The sequence below is a fragment of the Callorhinus ursinus genome, unplaced genomic scaffold (assembly GCF_003265705.2).
Source record: "Callorhinus ursinus isolate GAN/ISIS: 27379988/994484 unplaced genomic scaffold, GSC_fseal_2.0 scaffold25, whole genome shotgun sequence".
In the NCBI taxonomy this organism is placed as follows: Eukaryota; Metazoa; Chordata; class Mammalia; order Carnivora; family Otariidae; genus Callorhinus; species Callorhinus ursinus.
The window spans coordinates 10,333,107-10,349,430 of record NW_027397087.1 but is presented as its reverse complement, the minus strand read 5'-3'; the positions used below and the strand labels follow the sequence as shown (position 1 = coordinate 10,349,430).

Here is a 16,324-nt window from a genome sequence, read left to right as displayed (position 1 = left end):
TTCTTTTCCTTTCCTGGAGGCTAGACCCTCCTCACCCCAACCATTAGAAATGACACAGACAGCTAGAGCATAGCAAGGAGTCTTTACTAGGACAGAAGGAGTTGGGGGCATCCAAGGCAAGTAGAATGGGCCGCATTAGAATGAGCAGAACTCCTAGGGATCTTGAGTCATCTTCTGGGGAGGGGGATTTAATGTTTACTGTGGACAAGAGGTGGAGGGATGCGGATATCCTGGCCTCTCTCCAGACGCCGTTCACAATCAATCAAATAGTTTACTCCATCGATGACCAGCTGCACCAGCTCCACCTGAAGGACACTAACCCTTGACCTCTGCTTCCCATAACTCGAGTTTCCTTCTTTAGCACTGATTTGCCTGCTCAAGGAACTCATTTCCAGTTGCCTCCCCACTCAACCTGAATTTCATTTCAGATTCCTGGGGCCCACTCACCATCATATTTCAACCCCCAGAGACCTATGCCTCTCCTCACCCTAATCCCTAAGGATCTCACCTCTGACTTGCCCAGTCGGTCCAAATTAGAGATGTCAAAGACACTGCCTGTGGCAGCTGTGTCCACTCCTCCAGTACCACGCTTTTGGAGCCTTAAGTTCTCCAGGATCTTTGGGAAGCGGCTATCCTAGAGGGGAGGAGATAGGGGTTGGGGGCAGGGTCAATAGGGGGCAGAGACTGGTTTTACCCTGAACGTGCTCAGAGCTCTTTCCCCTGACATTTTCTAGCCATAATATGTCTGGCTCCTTTCCAAAATGCTCCCACCCTCCCATCCACACACAGCCACCTTCCTCACTCACACCCCACTCTAACCCCACAATTCCTTTACTTTGCTTAGCAGGGGCAGTTTGATGTGTACTCCTGCCCGAAGTCCAGTGCCCAGGTTAGACGGACAGGTCAAGATGTATCCCAAACGCTCATTCCACATGAACTCCCAGCCACGCTCCTGGATCAGCCGCTCCACCTGAGTCCATAAAGGCTCTGTTAGTGAAAAGTCAGGGATATGTGAACCCTCCCTTAGCCAGACCTACAGGAACTCTAAAAGTATATCTAGAACCAGAAACTTGGGCTGTGAAAGAATGACATTGCTGTGTGTGTGTGTGTATGTGTGTGTGTTTAAGTTGTTTGTTATTATCATGCATACAAGGTAATTTTGATGTTGCAAGCCCATAATGGTGAGATTACAGCAAAATATCTTGTGTGTGGAAGAAGAGAAACTTGGGAGAATGATGCATTCGGGATGATCTCGGGAAATGAGTGGAGGTGGTAAACTGAACTGAGAAAGGGATGATTATTCAATGAGCTCAGCATGCATGGATTATCTTTGCTTTGCTAATGAGCCTAGAGTTTGGAAGGGTTCTTTCACACATAAAATGAGGGTGTAGGCTTTGCAACAGGAAGAGGCAAGAAAGCCTTCTGTTAGCTGTGGAAAAAGCACATGTGATAAGGCAGAGAGAAAGGTGCAAACAGTCCAGAAGAACCGGACTCATACTTATGGGTGTGCAAGAGGGGTTGGAGAGGGGAGTATGGGATGGGTGTTTTGTTTCACTTGAGCATCCTAATCATGGAGATGACCATTAGAGTTCAAGAGACGGGGATCTGCCAGAGTGATGGACATGAAAACTACCTAACATGAGTAAAGGGGACCCTATTCATAGTTCAGAAAAAAAACCATGGCATGGGGGGGCGGTTATCTAATAGGCTGAACAAGGGGAAACCCTTCCATTAAAAAATAGTAACAGGGGGCGCCTGGGTGGCTCAGTCATTAAGCACCACCTTCGGCTTAGGTTATGATCCCAGAGTCCTGGGATTGAGCCCCGCATCGGGCTCCCTGCTCTGCGGGAAGCCTGCTTCTCCCTCTCCCACAACCCCTGCTTCTGTTCCCTCGCTCGCTGTGTCTCTCTCTGTCAAATAATAAATAAAATCTTTTAAAATAATAATAATAATAACAATAACAGGAGCTAACACTTACTGAACATTTATTATGGGCCAGGCATGTTACATGCATTGTCTCATTTAATCCCCACAACAACATAAAATGTAGGAAGCTTTACTATCCCAATTTTACAGAGGAGAAACCTGAGGCTTATCATTTAAAAAGTACTTCCCTACCCACTTAAAGTCAGAATATGTTATCTGTTATTTGCCAAAAACAATAAAAACTTCCCAGCTAGAATCTAAAAGAGGAGGAGCTCTCTGTCTTTACAAGTCCAAAATAGAATTGTATATATGAGAACATATAATAAGCACCGGGTTTATGGGGATTTCTAATCTAGAATAGAATATGGAGACCTAATCCATATAATCCATATAAGATTGAAGAATTCTGTAGAGCCACACATTCTGGAACTTAAGCCATTCCATCTTCCATTTTTCCCAGTCTCCCTCCTACTCTCAGCTTAAACCCTAGACATGATACTTTAGCAAGAATGACAGAATCCAGAGCCAAGGCCTACCTTGGTTCAGAACTGGGTGGTTACATTGGAATCACGAATACACCAATCTTTCACTCCCTACATCGATCCAGGCTCAAATTTTTCCTTATCTGCACACTCCACACATCCTGGGCACTGACCCACTATCTCAGTTATTCCTTCTTGGTCTTATCTGGCAACTGCTTTATTTACTGCCTTAGGCTCATGACGTTCTTTCTCTCTATTCTTGGGTGACCGTCTATCCTGGTTTTCCCTGGACAGTCCTGATATATGACAAGTGATCCCCTTTGCCATCCAAAGTGTCCTGAGTTGGTTGATAAATGATACAGTCTAGTCTTTGGTTTTTCCTTATGTCCTCCCACCTAGTTCCCTTATACATTCTTCTCCAACCTCTTTGAGGCCTCGGCAGAATCTTTCAAACACTCTCTTCATGTTGCCGCCCTTCTCCATGGAGATGACCCGTGTATGATCCTCCTCATTCACCCAGATCAAGAAGCTCTTCTCATTGTTGTGCCTGAAAGCAGAAAAGAGGAAAAGACAGGGATCAAGAGGCAGGTCAAGAACTGGAGGAGACAGAGGAATAGAAGGCACTCAACAGCATGGGGGCAAAAGAGGTAAGGTAAGCCTCATACCAGATCCCACGAGCATCTGGCCAGTCTCGAGCCATTCCCGCTGCAGTCAGCAATGGGGACACAGGCTTATCAAATAGGAAGTGATCCTGAGGCAAGTAAAAGGACTTAGTTTAAGAATCCTCACAGTAGCCCCTGGGCCTCTGTCTCATCTGGCCCACCCTCCCCTCTGACTCTTCTTTCCATCTGCTCCTCAGCCCTGCTCCCTCTCAAGGCCCCTCACATCAATAAGCTGCTGCTGCTCAGCCTCTGTCATCTCACTCAGCCGATAGTAACGTCCAGCCAGGTCACCCTTCAGCCCACTCAGTGCATCCACTACAACACGTTCCACTTCTCGTCGCTCTGCCCGAGTGCAGGCTGGAGGAAGACTGAGTCCGCGGATACTTCGGCCAGTTCTGACTCTCGAGGACAATACATACCTCTCATCAAAGTAGCCAGAACGGATCTAGGGAATAAGAGAAATTAATATAAGTCACAGACACAGCGGGTGGGAACTGAGGGCCTTGGGGGAAGGAGAGACCTTAAGGACTGTAGGGACCCCGACTGCATTCATTGGAAGGAGAAGTTCAATGGGCAAGTACTCCAACTGAAGGGAGCATTATGAACCCTCCCTCAAACTGCCTACTTTGGGGTATGGTCATCCTCATCCACCCTCTCCTCTCCTCTCCATATCCGCTGCTTCTTAAGATATAATTCCTCCCCCAACACCAACACTAAAAGCTTAGCAGTCTAATGACTCCGAGTCAGGAAATAATTAAGGTGAAGAGATTAGAGAAACAGAGTGTTGTACATAAGGCAATCCAAATCAGATGGGGAATATCTGACCTACCTTGCTGGCATCCAGGTCAGTGGTATGTCTCATTGTTCGGGGGTCATATCCATTGTGTCGCTCTTGTATCACGGGATCAAACAGCTCAGCAAATACCTGATGGGGAATTAAGAGGGAGAGGGTGGTTAAAGAGAGGAGATCCCTTTCCAGGCTTTAGTTGTGGATTGATTTCACTGGGTCAGAAAACGTGAGTATGGAAGGTCCAGCCTTAAGGGAAAGTGAGGGTCTGTAGGGGGAAGGAGCTGGGATTACTGGGAAGATGAGTTGGGTCACCAGGGAGACTCTGGGGGCCCCCTACCTCATAGGTCTCCTCATCTCCAGCTACCATGCCCACAGTCTTGATGAAGGGGTGGCCGGGGTTGTCCACGCCAGTCTGGATACACTGATCTAGCGTCCAACCAGTGGGTGTGGTCTTGTCGCAGAGCCGGGCATAGACTGCTGGGGTCAGGTGACTGGCCATGCAGTTGTTGTGCTTTCGGAGGTCTGGGTACTCAGCGCTAGGGAGGGGGTACCCAGTAACCATGGAGGGAGGGCACAGGGGGCCTAGACCCAGTGCAGTCAGCTGGGAGCTATCCAGTTAGCCATATCTGGCTTTGCTCCTTGGGAGGAGGGGAGATTAGAGGGAGCCTAAACCTTGAATTACCAAGGTTGGGGACTTTCAGGGTCTATTCTTTCCCAACAGTTCTAGCTTCCTCTGAGCGACCGGCTCAATTCCCCCAGATTTGCTCAGTTCTTTCCTACCATTAGCACAGCATCAGGGATGGGGGAAGGGCAAGACCAAAGAGGGGAATTCAGGAAATGGGGGGAAACAGCAGGAAAGGAGAGGGAGGAAAGCGAAAAGGATAGTTACTGGTCTCTCAGTTAGGGATTTGGGCAGAGTAGGTGCAGCCAGAACTCACAGGGCCAGAACGGGTCTTGGGGGCGGGGACTGCGCGTTACAGGTCCCCAGGAATGCGTTAGCCTCACGGTTTTGGCCTCAATTCCTAACCCACTGAGGTCTCCAGATTGCACAGCACTCCACTCCAGAGGCTTCGTGATTATAACCCTTCTCTGTTGCCCGGGTCCTCATCTCCATCCCCATCTTCGTTCTCGTCACCACCTCCCCTCACCCCCCCACCACACACACACCCTTGCGTCTCAGATACTGATACCTCGGGGGATACAGCCTTCGTCGTTCACTGGCAGCTCTTACAGGTTCCGGGCGGAGCAGAAACCCAGCGGCTAGAGACCCAGCTCCTGCCAAAGCCAGGAGCCTGAGACCGGGGCGGGCGGACAGCAGACGAGAGAAGGGACCAGCCATGGCTTGAGGGACCGGCTACTCAATCCCGAGGCTGGAGCTGGCGCAGGGCAGGAACGGGGAGGGAGGATGCAACCAGGAAGATTGAGGGCCGGAGCTGGGTGCGAGGCTGGAGCCGAAATGGGGGCCGGAGTGGAGGCTGGAGCGGGAGAGGCAGGGGGTTCCAACCAGACTGCAGGAGAGGCGCAATGAGCGAGCGGCGGTCGGTGGAGGAGAGGGAGGCCCCAGCCGCAGTCTCCAGGGGTGGGGCTCATGCAGGCCCCGCCTTTCCGCCTGCGACCGCGCTAGGTGTGCGGGGGCCGAGGAGGGAAGCACAGCCAGGTAGATTCGGGGACCGGAGCTCCCCAACTCTAGGTTGGGGACGCGGGCCCACCTGAGACGAGGTCGCCCAGATTTCAGCACCAAGTACAGGACAGCACCCGAGGGGACCCGCGAAAGCCTAAACACCCTTCCCCCAAGCCTCTCCATTTCATCGGGAACCCGATTCGTCCCTCTGGGTGTCAAAGGGTGACATTGCACAACCTCTTCTCTAGTTTTCGGCCTTCCCCGGCAACCTCTTCATATTCTCAGGGGAGGCGGCCGTGGGGAGAAACCGCGGAATAAGTACAGATACCAGAGTAAGACAGGAAGGAAGCACGCAGAGGCAGATAGTGGGAAAGACGCCTGGTGGCTCAAGGTCACCTTTTCCTTAGAACCAGGAAGAGGACAAAGCCGCCCTTCTGCCACACTTGTGCTATTCTTACAAGGTTGTGGAAGAATTCCCTGAGAGGAACCCGAGAAACATTAACTCTTACCCCATTTATATTGTGTTCCCTACCCACACTCAGCCCCCAAGCCTGAAGCCCTGTCCTGCCTCCACTTCTCATGATCTCCAGCTTTCCTTCCCCTTCCCTCCTCCCCATCTTCTACTTCACCTTCGAACTTTTAATTCTTCGTGCTTTATCCAGCTTCAGAAATGTTTGCTGCCCACAGGACTGCCTCTGAGTATTCTCGGCAAGCTTGCCTACCTGTTGGTTGCCCCGGGTATGGAGCTGGGGCTGGGCAGGGAATCGTTAGTTCCTCTTTCTCCTCTCCCTTCTCTTCCCTCTTTGTAGTTTCCAGTTCCTGGGCTGGAGGGGAGTGTAAGGTGAGGTGAAGGGTGTGGTAAGATGACGACGTGTAGGAATGAGACAGGCAGGCACAGGTCTCCAACCACCACAGGTGTTGCTTCTCTTGGTTCCCTAATGCTGTTTAATACAGAGTGTAAAGGGCAGTGGTGTTCAAGGGCTAAGGTTGCCAGGGAATCTCTGCCTTCCTACTGGTCCTCTGTCCTCTCTCCTCACAAGGTGTGTATTCAGATTGGAGAGAGTGTGTTCCCACAGTTCAAAGTGTGACTTAGGTGTGACTTGACCTTTGTCCCGGCAGGAAAGAGAATGAATGCTGGAGCCAAAATAGAGATGTGGGGCTTCAGTATGGAAAGTCAGTTAAGGTGGGGTTCGTATGATGGTGTTAGTCCCTTCTCTCAGCTATCTTGGTGGTGTACCCACAAGATAGTAAGATACTTGGAAATCTTATTTGAGAAAGAGAAATTCCCTTCACATTGTCCTCTGGCTCCACTGATGAGACCCCACCCCTATACTCTGATTCCCTTTATTCCTCTCAAGCTTCTCCTGTGTTCTTTTTCCTCCCTTCCTCATTTGTTGGTATCCTCAGAAGGCATCCACCTCTATTCTGTGTCTGTCACTTAATTCCTTCTTCTGGTAAGAGAACAAATATCAGAGAATAGAGTACTATAGTTAGAGTCACTTTTGGAGAGATGGAAAATGTTACCTGTGGGCTCAGTGTCTAGCTTAAGGAGTAGTTATAAGCAAGCAAATATAATTACTTGGAATGGTATATGTTTACTCAGATAAAGAAGGGAGATAATCTTTCAGAGCAGTAGGGTTGTTATTTGATTGAGAGGGTGGTTACTAAGATTAAAGAGGTAGGAAACAAGAAGAGAGAATTACAGAAGGAAAAATAAGACTTGCCCAGAGGAATAGAGAAAGCACTCAAGTTTGGAGACTAGCTGTCCAAATTTGAGTACTAGCTCCGCTGAGAAAAGACATGTATTTGTGTACTTTTCTTATTCCCTGTGAACCTCTAACAGCCACATAATGTATTAATGCTCACTTTAAAAAATTATCCTAGCGCATACAGAAAGTAATTGATATATATATATATTTGATTTCTTTAATGATAATGATATCAATACTACTTAACATTTATAAAGCACTTTACAATTATAAGGAACTCTTGTATGTATCATTTCATTGAATTGGATTGTTCCAATGGATGACCAGGAACTGAGCCTACATTTTTCGGGGGGCGGGGGAGGTGAGAAGACAAGTTAATTAAGTAGAAGATGTTTTAATAACTTGTTTGAAAGGTTGGAGCAGTGGAGAGAACATGAGCCTGAGCAGAACTAAGGAGGATTCTATTTCCCTTAGGGACCGTCCTTAGAATCACCCCTATCTCATTCAGGATGCCTTGGGGTCAGTATAATGAGGCACCTGACTGAAAAGTGGTAGGATCCCCCAAGTTGCAGAGGAAACACATGGAACTTGGGATTGTCTTGGCCAGGGAAACCTAAGTAAGAATGAAAAGATAAGAATAAAAATGCAGGGGCGCCTGGGTGAGTCAGTCGTTAAGCATCTGCCTTCGACTCAGGTTATGATTTCAGGGTCCTGGGATCCAGTCCCACATCGGGCTCCCTGCTCCGCCGGAAGACTGCTTCTCCCTCTCCCACCCCCACCCCCCCGCTTGTGTTCCCGCTCTCGCCCGTGTCTCTCTTTGTCAAATAAATAAATAAAATCTTAAAAAAAACAAAGAATAAAAATGCTTTCATATAATCAGTACCTTATGATTAGGGTTTTTTTTTAATATTGTATTTATTTATTTCACAGAGAGAGAGAGCACACGCGCACAAGCAGGGGGAGTGGCAGGCACAGGGAGAGGGAAGCAGGCTCCCTGTAGAGCAGGGGAGCCCGATGAGGGTCTCGATCCTACGGTCCTGGCAGACGTTTAACCGATGGAGCCACCTAGGCGCCCCGATTAGGTTTTTAAACCACTCTCTTACAGACGGAGAAATGAAGGCTGAGGGAAGTTCAGTGACTTGTCCAAAGCTGCACAGCTTTTAAAGGCAAGGCCAGGATTCAAACCCAGGTTTGTCTGGTTCCAAGGCTGGGGGAGGAGTAAAGAACAAGCCCAGTGTGGAGATGGGAACCATCTTACCCAGTCTTCCATGTCCATCCTTTTTCTTGTCTCCTCCATAAATAAGTCTCTTTGTTCCTTCCCTTAACTTTCTGATTTGTTTTTCTCATTGTCCCTTTTTGTCTCCAGTCTACTCCTCTACAACTGTTAACATTTTCAACCTACATCTATTGGCTAAGTATGTCACACTCCTTTTGTTTTAAAAAACAAACAGAAAACCTGGTTTTGTTCTCAAGGACATGCAATGGCACAAATTGTACCTCTTCCTCTGCATCTTGCTTCTTCCCTGCTCTTGGTCTCACTTGTAAAGTCTCTGTCTGAACGAAGCATCTGGGCTGTGCCAACGCAGAAATCGGAGGAAGGGGAGCATCAGGTTGCACTCCCTCCCTGCAGCCGCTAGGGGCCACCCTCCTCCACGCAGAAGTGCGGGCCAACGCAGCCTGACTCTGTTGCCGGTGCGCGCCCTCCGCTGATTGGTGACACGGCAGAGAAGCCGCGCTTTGATTGGGCTGCTGTCAGGTGTCGCTGACTGCAGGTTCGGCTGCGCGAGCGCAGGGAGGCGGGTGAGCGAGGGCCGGGGGCGGTGGGGGAGTGGCTGGGGGCTGGGGGCGGTATCTGAGGGGGTGGGCTGGGTAGAGTGGGCTCTGGTGGTGCTGAGGACCGTGTTTAGTACCGGGTGGGGGCAGCTTCGGAAAGAGGCCCAGGGAAGAGGCCTCAATGTCAGCGTAGGGAGAGTAAGGCGGGGGCGGGCGAAGGCTGGTGTGGAATCGCATCGGAGGGCGGCATTCGTGAGCGGGAGCTGTGTGGGGAGAGACACCGGAGGGGGTCAGCAAGAGAAGAGAGGGGTTTGAGGATTTGCGGGAGGAAGAGGGAGTCCTGCGTGAGGAGCGGAGGCAGCAGGGGAGCGGGTCAGGGTGGGGAGGTCTGTGTGAGGAAGAGTGGAATGGAGTCGACGCGGGAGAGGATCGCCGCAGGCTGGGCTTGTTGCAGAGAGGAGGGGACCCTGGAGAGGGCTAGTGTAAGGACGGAATGGATCGGAGGCGTTCTTTGTGGGGGATCATGGAGGGTTCGATATAAATACGTTACCAAGTGTGGTGACTCATCGGCGGGTTTGGAGGGCTGCTTAATGCTGGAGAATCACTAAGTGAGAGGATTAGTTGGATTATTAATTGGATTAGTTGATCAGCGTGGGGGAGGGGCAGCAGTGTTGAGCGGTTGAGGGGGTCAGTGGGGAGTCATTTTAGCAAATTAGGGGAAGAAGGGAGCATGAGTGGGTTGATAAACAAGGGCATCAGCACGATTCATCAGTGTCAGAATGTGGGTATGTATGCAGGAGTAAGCATTGCATCTAGAGGGAATTTAGGTGGGAAGAAGATCGTGTTGGTGGCCTGAGGAGTTTTACCATGTTGGAAATATTCCTGCTTGGACTGTGTATTGAGGTTTCCCCTTCACCACTAATGGTGCCCTCTATTAAGTGCATGGTGATTAAGGAAATTCGAGGACTACTGCAAACAACCCTGAATTCTAAGGGATGAAAAAGTTACGCCGTTCACCCTCTCCTACCCCCTCTTCAGATCTGACTTAACATCTGTGTTTCTGAGATTACCCGACTGCCCCACCCTCCATCCCTACCTACCTATCTTCTCCCCACCTCTGACCCTCCCTTTTTTCCATCCATTTGCATTGATTCAGGCCGGAGTTAGACTGCCCTTTAGCCCTTTTGTAGAGCGAGAAGTTTTCTTCTGTTTCGCAACAAAGTATTGAAGGAGAGGGGGTTGGGGAGAAGGGCACAGAAAACTGGGGAATGGCTCTCGGAGCACCACATCAAATCCCAGCCTCTCTCAGAGGTACATCTAAATAAATCCTGGCTTATATCATAGCTATTTCTGTCAGGCTTCTATCTTTGCTTTGTTAAGTATGAATTTAGGCCTTTCTGTCTCTCTTTAGCCCCGTATTTGTGAACAGACTCTTCCCCATTCTATTACCATCCTCTGTTATAAAGTTATATAATAGAATTTCAGGAAAATGACTATATACATTCAGTAGAAAACCAGGAAGGACTTGATGGAAAAAAGGGTGAAGTGTTAGGAGCCTTAGACATGAGAGAAAACCCCTGCTTCAGATAAAGGTGCAACAAAATTCTGCTTGCTTAAACTACACAGGGACCTTGGGAATGCCACAAATCGTGGAAGTGGGGTCAGGTCACTAAAAAGGAGTTCAAAGAAATAGCCTATTAATCAGGAGGGGGAGTGTATGTATAAGATCTGCAATAGACAACTGGAAATTTTTTTTTTTAAGATTTTGTTTATTTATTTGAGTCAGAGTGAGAGACCACAAGCCGGGGAGGGAGAGGGAGAAGCAGATTCCCCACTGAGCAGGGAGCCCAACTGCGCCTCAATCCCCGGACACCAGGATCATGACTGAGCCGAAGGCAGACGCTTAACTGACTGAGCCACCCAGGCCCCCTGACAACTGGAAATGTTAAGTCTAAGGATCATGTTGTGGTTGACCAGTGGAGACAAACAGATGGTAAAGACTAGAAAGGTTAAGGGCTGCATAAAGGTTAGCTCTTTCTAATTAAAGGTGCAAATCCCACTTGCAATGGAAGGGTTTTAAATAAAAATACAAAATAATTGTTGGAGACCATTTAAAAAGTCTGTACTACGAAATCCGTTTACTTAAGGTGTTTGTGGCTTTCATTAGAGTCATTGGTTAGTATTTCTGAGAACTTTTGGAGAATGAAAAATCGCTGCTGGGTGACTCAATTTTATTTTTGGAAAAAAGCAGCACACCCATATCCCTGCACTTTAGTATTAACAAATGTTAACCTTTTGTGTATTTGCTTTAGATTTTTTAAAAAGTTGAAATAAACATTACAGATAAGGTTGGAAAGTTCCACTCAGATCCTTCTCAGTTCCATTTTCCCCTCTCAGAGGTAACCCCTATCATGACTTTAATGTCTTTCTTTCCAGTCCATATTTTTAGACTTTTACTAATTATGTATACAGTCATAAATACATGTAATATTTTTTACTTATGCAAACTGAATTGTACTGCATGTGTATTTCTGCAGTTTGCTTTTGGAAATTGTCCATATTGTTAAATCTTTGTTTCATTTTTAAAAATTGCTGTTTATCATTTGTATGTACTACAGTGTATTTATCCATTCTACTTGTGACCTCTGAGTTTTCAGTTCTTCCCATTACCCGCAGTGAGGGTATGAACATCTTTGCCCATGTCTCGTTATGTGGGAGAGTTTTTTATAGCAGAAATTCTCAACCTCGACACTACTGACATTTTGGACTAGATAATTCTTTGTTGTGGGGAAATATCCTATGCATTTTAAGCTGTGAAGCAGCATCCTTGGCCTCTACTCATTAGATGCCAATAGCACCTTTCCAGTTGTGACAACCAAAAATGCTTCCTACCAAATGTCCGATAACCAGCATAATCACAATTAGTTAAGAACCACTACGGTAGGTGTATGTATGCAGAAATGGAACTACCAGATTGTTCTGGCTCAACTCTAAGTATTAAGATGTTCTCACTGATTATGGCTCTAGACAGAGTTTTTTCCTACTGTAGCTTCTGGTGTAAGGGACCGTGGCCTAGACCAGACTTGGGTCTGTAGTACCAGGACATGGTAGAGAGAAAACTGAAATTTTGGTCTGAGAATGGGTTGGAGGCTATTGTATGCATGCCTGTATCCTCAACCTCCCAGTCAACACTAGACCTCTTTCCTTGACAGATTTTCTGGACTCGGGTATTTGTCTTTTAAAGTGGAACACGTGAAGGAGGGAGAGGGGGGATCGAGGATTTTAATGTTCTGATATGATGCTTAGAACATAGGGTGCCCGGGGCACCTGCGTGGCTCAGTTGGTTAAGCGACTGCCTTCGGCTCAGGTCATGATCCTGGAGTCCCAGGATCGAGTCCCACATCGTGCTCCCTGCTTAGCAGGGAGTCTGCTTCTTCCGCTGACCCTCCCCCCTCTTGTGCTCTCTCTCTCTCTCTCTCTCTCATTCTCTCTCTCAAATAAATAAATAAAATCTTAAAAAAAAAAAAAAAAAAAGAACATACAGTGCCCTCGGGGCGCCTGGATGGCTCAGTCGGTTAAGCGGTTAAGCGTCTGCCTTCAGCTCAGGTCATGATCCCAGGGTTCTGGGATCCGGCCCCAGGGCTTCCTGCTCAGCAGGGAGCCTGCTTCTCCCTCTCCCTCTGCTGCTCCCCCTGCTTGTGCTCTCTCGCTCTGTCAAATGAATAAAATCTTTAAAAAAAAAAAAAAGAACATAGGGTGCCCTCGATAAATGTTTTTGAGTTAATCCTTTATAGGAATGAAGATGGGGCTTAAGGTCAAAGGCAGCTAGCTGAGTTCTCTCATTCCCTCTGCTCTTGAATTAAATCCCTGAGTTGAACACTACTGTGGGGAGATGGTGAAGGGATAGGAATATTTTGGAATGAACCAAAAATTGGAAATGCCACTCTAATCTTCTCTTCTGGTAGGAATCAACAGTAGCCTTCCATGAGGAACTGCCTTTTCCACTTGCTGCTGGAGTTAATGGTGTTTCCTGCTGGCAGAATCAGGGACATGCCAGCACTGTAAGGGTTCACCTACTTATCCTCTCACCAGTCTCATGGTTGGGGGCGGGGTGAGTGGAGAGGAAAAGGGAGAGCTTGCTTTTCTCTCAGGGATCTTTAGTCCTGTCAGGTCATAGCCCACGTGCCTCTTTTCCTGTTGCTCCTTTTTACCGTAGTTTTGTTTCCTGTTTCCCCTGGTCTCCTTGTGGTTCCCTCTTTGTTTCATCATTCCCCATGCCCCACCCCCACCACTGCCATGGGGTTTGGATTCTGAGCTAATGGGATACCCTCCATTGCAGAGCGGGATGAGTGGGTGCTCCGGCGGGGATGTGGTCACTGCCAGCCAGTGAGGGCGAGAGTGCCACAGCCCACTTCTTCCTGGGAGCTGGAGATGAGGGGCTGGGCACCCGTGGAATAGGCATGAGGACAGAAGAGAGTGACAGCGAGCTCCTTGAGGATGAGGAGGATGAAGTGGTAAGACTAAGGAAAATAATGTAACTTGGTGTTGGGACCCCTTTCATAGAGAGTTGAGATGTCATTGGTTGGAGACACTTCTCTGCTCTTTCTGAATGCATAGATTTCCTGCCCTAAAGAAGCCCTATCCTGATTAAGTGGAGAGGCAGTAGAGATTGGTTAAATTACTTATCTTTGAATCCCCTGCCGTTATGCCCTCCTCCTGTTGTGTCATGGTTATTGGTTCTCTGGCTCTTCTGCCTGAGCACACATTTCCTACTGTGGAAAGACCCCTATTCTTCAGGCAGTAGGAATCCCTACATGTATTCCATTCTAGACCTAAGTTAGGAGACAGCATTTCCCCATAGGTCCAAAGTCCTGGCAAGAAACTCTGTGCTCAAAGGAAATGAGACAGTGTTCCCTAATAGGGATGGTCTTGGTGGGAAGTTCCTAAGTTCCTGACAGCACTTCTTCTCTATAGCCTCCTGAACCTCAGATCATTGTTGGCATCTGTGCCATGACCAAGAAATCCAAGTCCAAGCCAATGACCCAAATCCTAGAGCGACTCTGCAGGTTTGACTACCTAACTGTTATCATTCTGGGAGAAGATGTGATCCTCAACGAACCTGTGGAAAACTGGCCATCTTGCCACTGCCTCATCTCTTTCCACTCCAAAGGTTGGAGTCTGTGAAGGAAAATGGGAGGGAATGGAGTTGGGAATGCTGGACTGGGAAATGAGGTTCTTACTGTCAAATAATACAGAGGTCATCAGCTCTTCCTGACACACTGGAGAACAGTGCAGAGGGCTTTGCTTTCCCTATATCATGGAAGAGTTGCTGGAGCTGGTTTACAGGCCACATTCAAACCTCAGGATCTAAGGCTCTTAGGATCTCTGACAGAATTGTGTGTCTCTGGAAGGACCCTAAAAATATCTTTTTCACTTTTTCTTGATGGATATTCTAGACTTGGGAAGTTGGGCAGAAGGATAAGTGATGGGTTGGATGGGTAGAGGAGCTTAGTGGCAACTTTAGCTTTAATACATCTCTATTTCTCTTGCCGTTTTCTCACTCTCTTTCACATTTTTACTTTGATCTATTTCTTTTCTCTATCCCAGGATTTCCTCTGGACAAAGCTGTTGCTTACTCCAAGCTTCGAAACCCCTTTCTTATCAATGACCTGGCTATGCAGTATTACATCCAGGATAGGTATAGCTTTCTGTTGATTGGTGGGATGGGTAGCCCAGAGATCATGCCTATTTATGGAGCCCACCCTGGGAGGATCAAATAAACATGCTTAATTTTTGTAACATGCCCCCTTGAGTTCTATACCCTGATATCTACCAGTTCCTGAGCAAATGAAATCCCTAGCCTCTTCCCTTGGTTACTGTCTCCCACCTCTCCCAGCTAATTTATTTGGGGGCAACAGGAGGGAGGTGTACCGGATCCTGCAGGAGGAGGGTATTGATCTGCCTCGATATGCTGTGCTCAACCGTGACCCTGCCCGGCCTGAGGGTGAGTACCTGGCTTTGTCCAGTCCTGTCCTGCCTTGCTTTCTGTGACTTAGCCCAGTTGTCCATCCTCTAGACATCTCCATGTACTACTTACCTCAGTGAGCCTTTGGTTATTGGATTATGGGTAGAGTTAGAGCTATGGGTCCTTGGACAGAGCCTTGGACCTCTTAGCTAGATTCTACTATATTTATATACCATATAGATATTACCATATCTATTACTAAGATAGGTCATAGAAGTTTGGGGGTTATGGAGATTAAAACTCAGAGAAATGGGAGTTGGAAGTATTCTACAATTCTCAACCCTGGAAATGACCACATACCTGTCTTTCAGAATGCAACCTGATAGAAGGTGAAGACCAGGTAGAGGTAAATGGAGCTGTCTTTCCCAAGCCCTTTGTGGAGAAGCCAGTGAGTGCAGAGGACCATAATGTTTACATCTACTACCCCAGTTCAGCTGGAGGAGGAAGCCAACGCCTCTTCCGTAAGGTATGGGAGACATTTGAGCATTTGGGGAAGTCAGATAGATTGAAGGACAAGAATGAGGTTGTGGGGAGGGAAGCTGGAGAATTTGGGGACAATGTGGAGGCAACATTTTTTTCTTCTTTTTCTTCCTGAAGATTGGCAGCCGAAGCAGCGTTTACTCCCCTGAGAGCAGTGTCCGAAAGACAGGATCGTACATCTATGAGGAGTTTATGCCAACAGATGGCACAGATGTCAAGGTTATGGTGGATATAGGGATTTAAGAAGCCATAAATGTCTGGGTGGGATGGTGTGCTTGGGAAGCAAGTGGAAGTATATGGAGAGAGTCATAGAAAATAAAGCATGAATGTGATTTGCTTTCATATTCAGGTGAAGATATTGAGAGAAGTAGACCTTTACATTGTACTATCAGAGCAAGGGCAAGTGTAGCGTGGAAAATGGTATAATGTTGGTAAGTTATTTCTCAATGAGGACTAGGTAATAGATCTGGAGGCCCAAAGAGAAACCTTCATAAAGATATTTCAGTGGGACTCAGTAAGAAAAATGTCAGTCTCCTTGTTCTTTATACTCAGGGTTTTTTTGTTTTTGTTTTTGTTTTTACTCTGAAACTAGTGTACAGACCTAGTGCTCATATTATCTTCTCATATACAGGATGAGCAGTGGGCATACTCAGTGATGCTATGTACCTGCAGGTGTATACAGTGGGGCCCGATTATGCCCATGCTGAAGCCAGAAAATCTCCAGCTCTGGATGGGAAGGTCGAACGAGACAGTGAAGGGAAAGAGATTCGATATCCAGTCATGCTGACTGCCATGGAAAAGCTGGTGGCCAGGAAAGTCTGCGTAGCTTTTAAGGTGGAGGAGGGCCCATGGTGGG

The 16,324-nt window shown here is 47.7% G+C and overlaps 2 protein-coding genes across 24 annotated transcripts in view; one reads left to right on the top strand and one right to left on the bottom strand.

The window, feature by feature from the left end:
- Positions 1-69: 69 nt before the first annotated feature.
- LOC112833126 (creatine kinase U-type, mitochondrial) lies at positions 70-6,396 on the bottom strand. Of its 5 annotated transcripts, none has more exons than XM_025884111.2 (10): positions 6,111-6,396; positions 5,051-5,335; positions 4,198-4,396; positions 3,900-3,995; positions 3,294-3,515; positions 3,074-3,159; positions 2,832-2,955; positions 836-970; positions 509-634; positions 70-305 (listed from the first exon to the last, which is right to left on the bottom strand). In XM_025884111.2, the coding sequence occupies exons 2-10, from the start codon at positions 5,197-5,199 to the stop codon at positions 189-191; spliced, it is 1,254 nt and encodes a 417-aa protein (XP_025739896.1). In that variant the 5' UTR covers positions 5,200-5,335; positions 6,111-6,396; the 3' UTR covers positions 70-188. The 5 variants fall into 5 exon arrangements, with proteins under 5 accessions (XP_025739896.1, XP_025739895.1, XP_073733011.1 ...); XM_025884110.2 differs by having other exon boundaries at positions 5,051-5,368; positions 6,204-6,396; XM_073876910.1 differs by having other exon boundaries at positions 6,204-6,396.
- A 2,529-nt stretch (positions 6,397-8,925) lies between these two features.
- PPIP5K1 (diphosphoinositol pentakisphosphate kinase 1) overlaps positions 8,926-16,324 on the top strand; it is a 46,134-nt gene continuing 38,735 nt past the window's right edge. For 13 of the 19 annotated variants that reach the window (XM_025884267.2, XM_025884264.2, XM_073876900.1 and 10 more), the window contains exons 1-9: positions 8,926-8,990; positions 12,929-13,024; positions 13,303-13,477; positions 13,938-14,133; positions 14,571-14,661; positions 14,882-14,967; positions 15,300-15,454; positions 15,586-15,687; positions 16,141-16,302. In XM_025884267.2, coding sequence (XP_025740052.1) covers positions 13,331-13,477; positions 13,938-14,133; positions 14,571-14,661; positions 14,882-14,967; positions 15,300-15,454; positions 15,586-15,687; positions 16,141-16,302 — 939 coding nt within the window. In that variant the 5' untranslated portion in view covers positions 8,926-8,990; positions 12,929-13,024; positions 13,303-13,330. Of the gene's footprint in view, positions 8,991-9,130; positions 9,446-9,886; positions 10,275-12,928; positions 13,025-13,302; positions 13,478-13,937; positions 14,134-14,570; positions 14,662-14,881; positions 14,968-15,299; positions 15,455-15,585; positions 15,688-16,099; positions 16,303-16,324 lie in introns of those variants that run through there. The other 6 variants (XM_025884270.2, XM_073876901.1, XM_073876893.1 and 3 more) reach the window with 5 other exon arrangements.

Bases quoted from the DNA above. Each gene is read 5' to 3' on its own strand.
- LOC112833126 (XM_025884111.2), bottom strand. From the start codon at position 5,199: ATGGCTGGTCCCTTCTCTCGTCTGCTGTCCGCCCGCCCCGGTCTCAGG. The intron at 2,956-3,073 runs GTATGAGGCTTA...TTCTGCTTTCAG, and splicing joins CCAGATGCTCGTGGGATCTG to GCACAACAATGAGAAGAGCT. The intron at 306-508 runs GTGAGATCCTTA...AGTGTCCTTCAG, and splicing joins ACCGACTGGGCAAGTCAGAG to GTGGAGCTGGTGCAGCTGGT.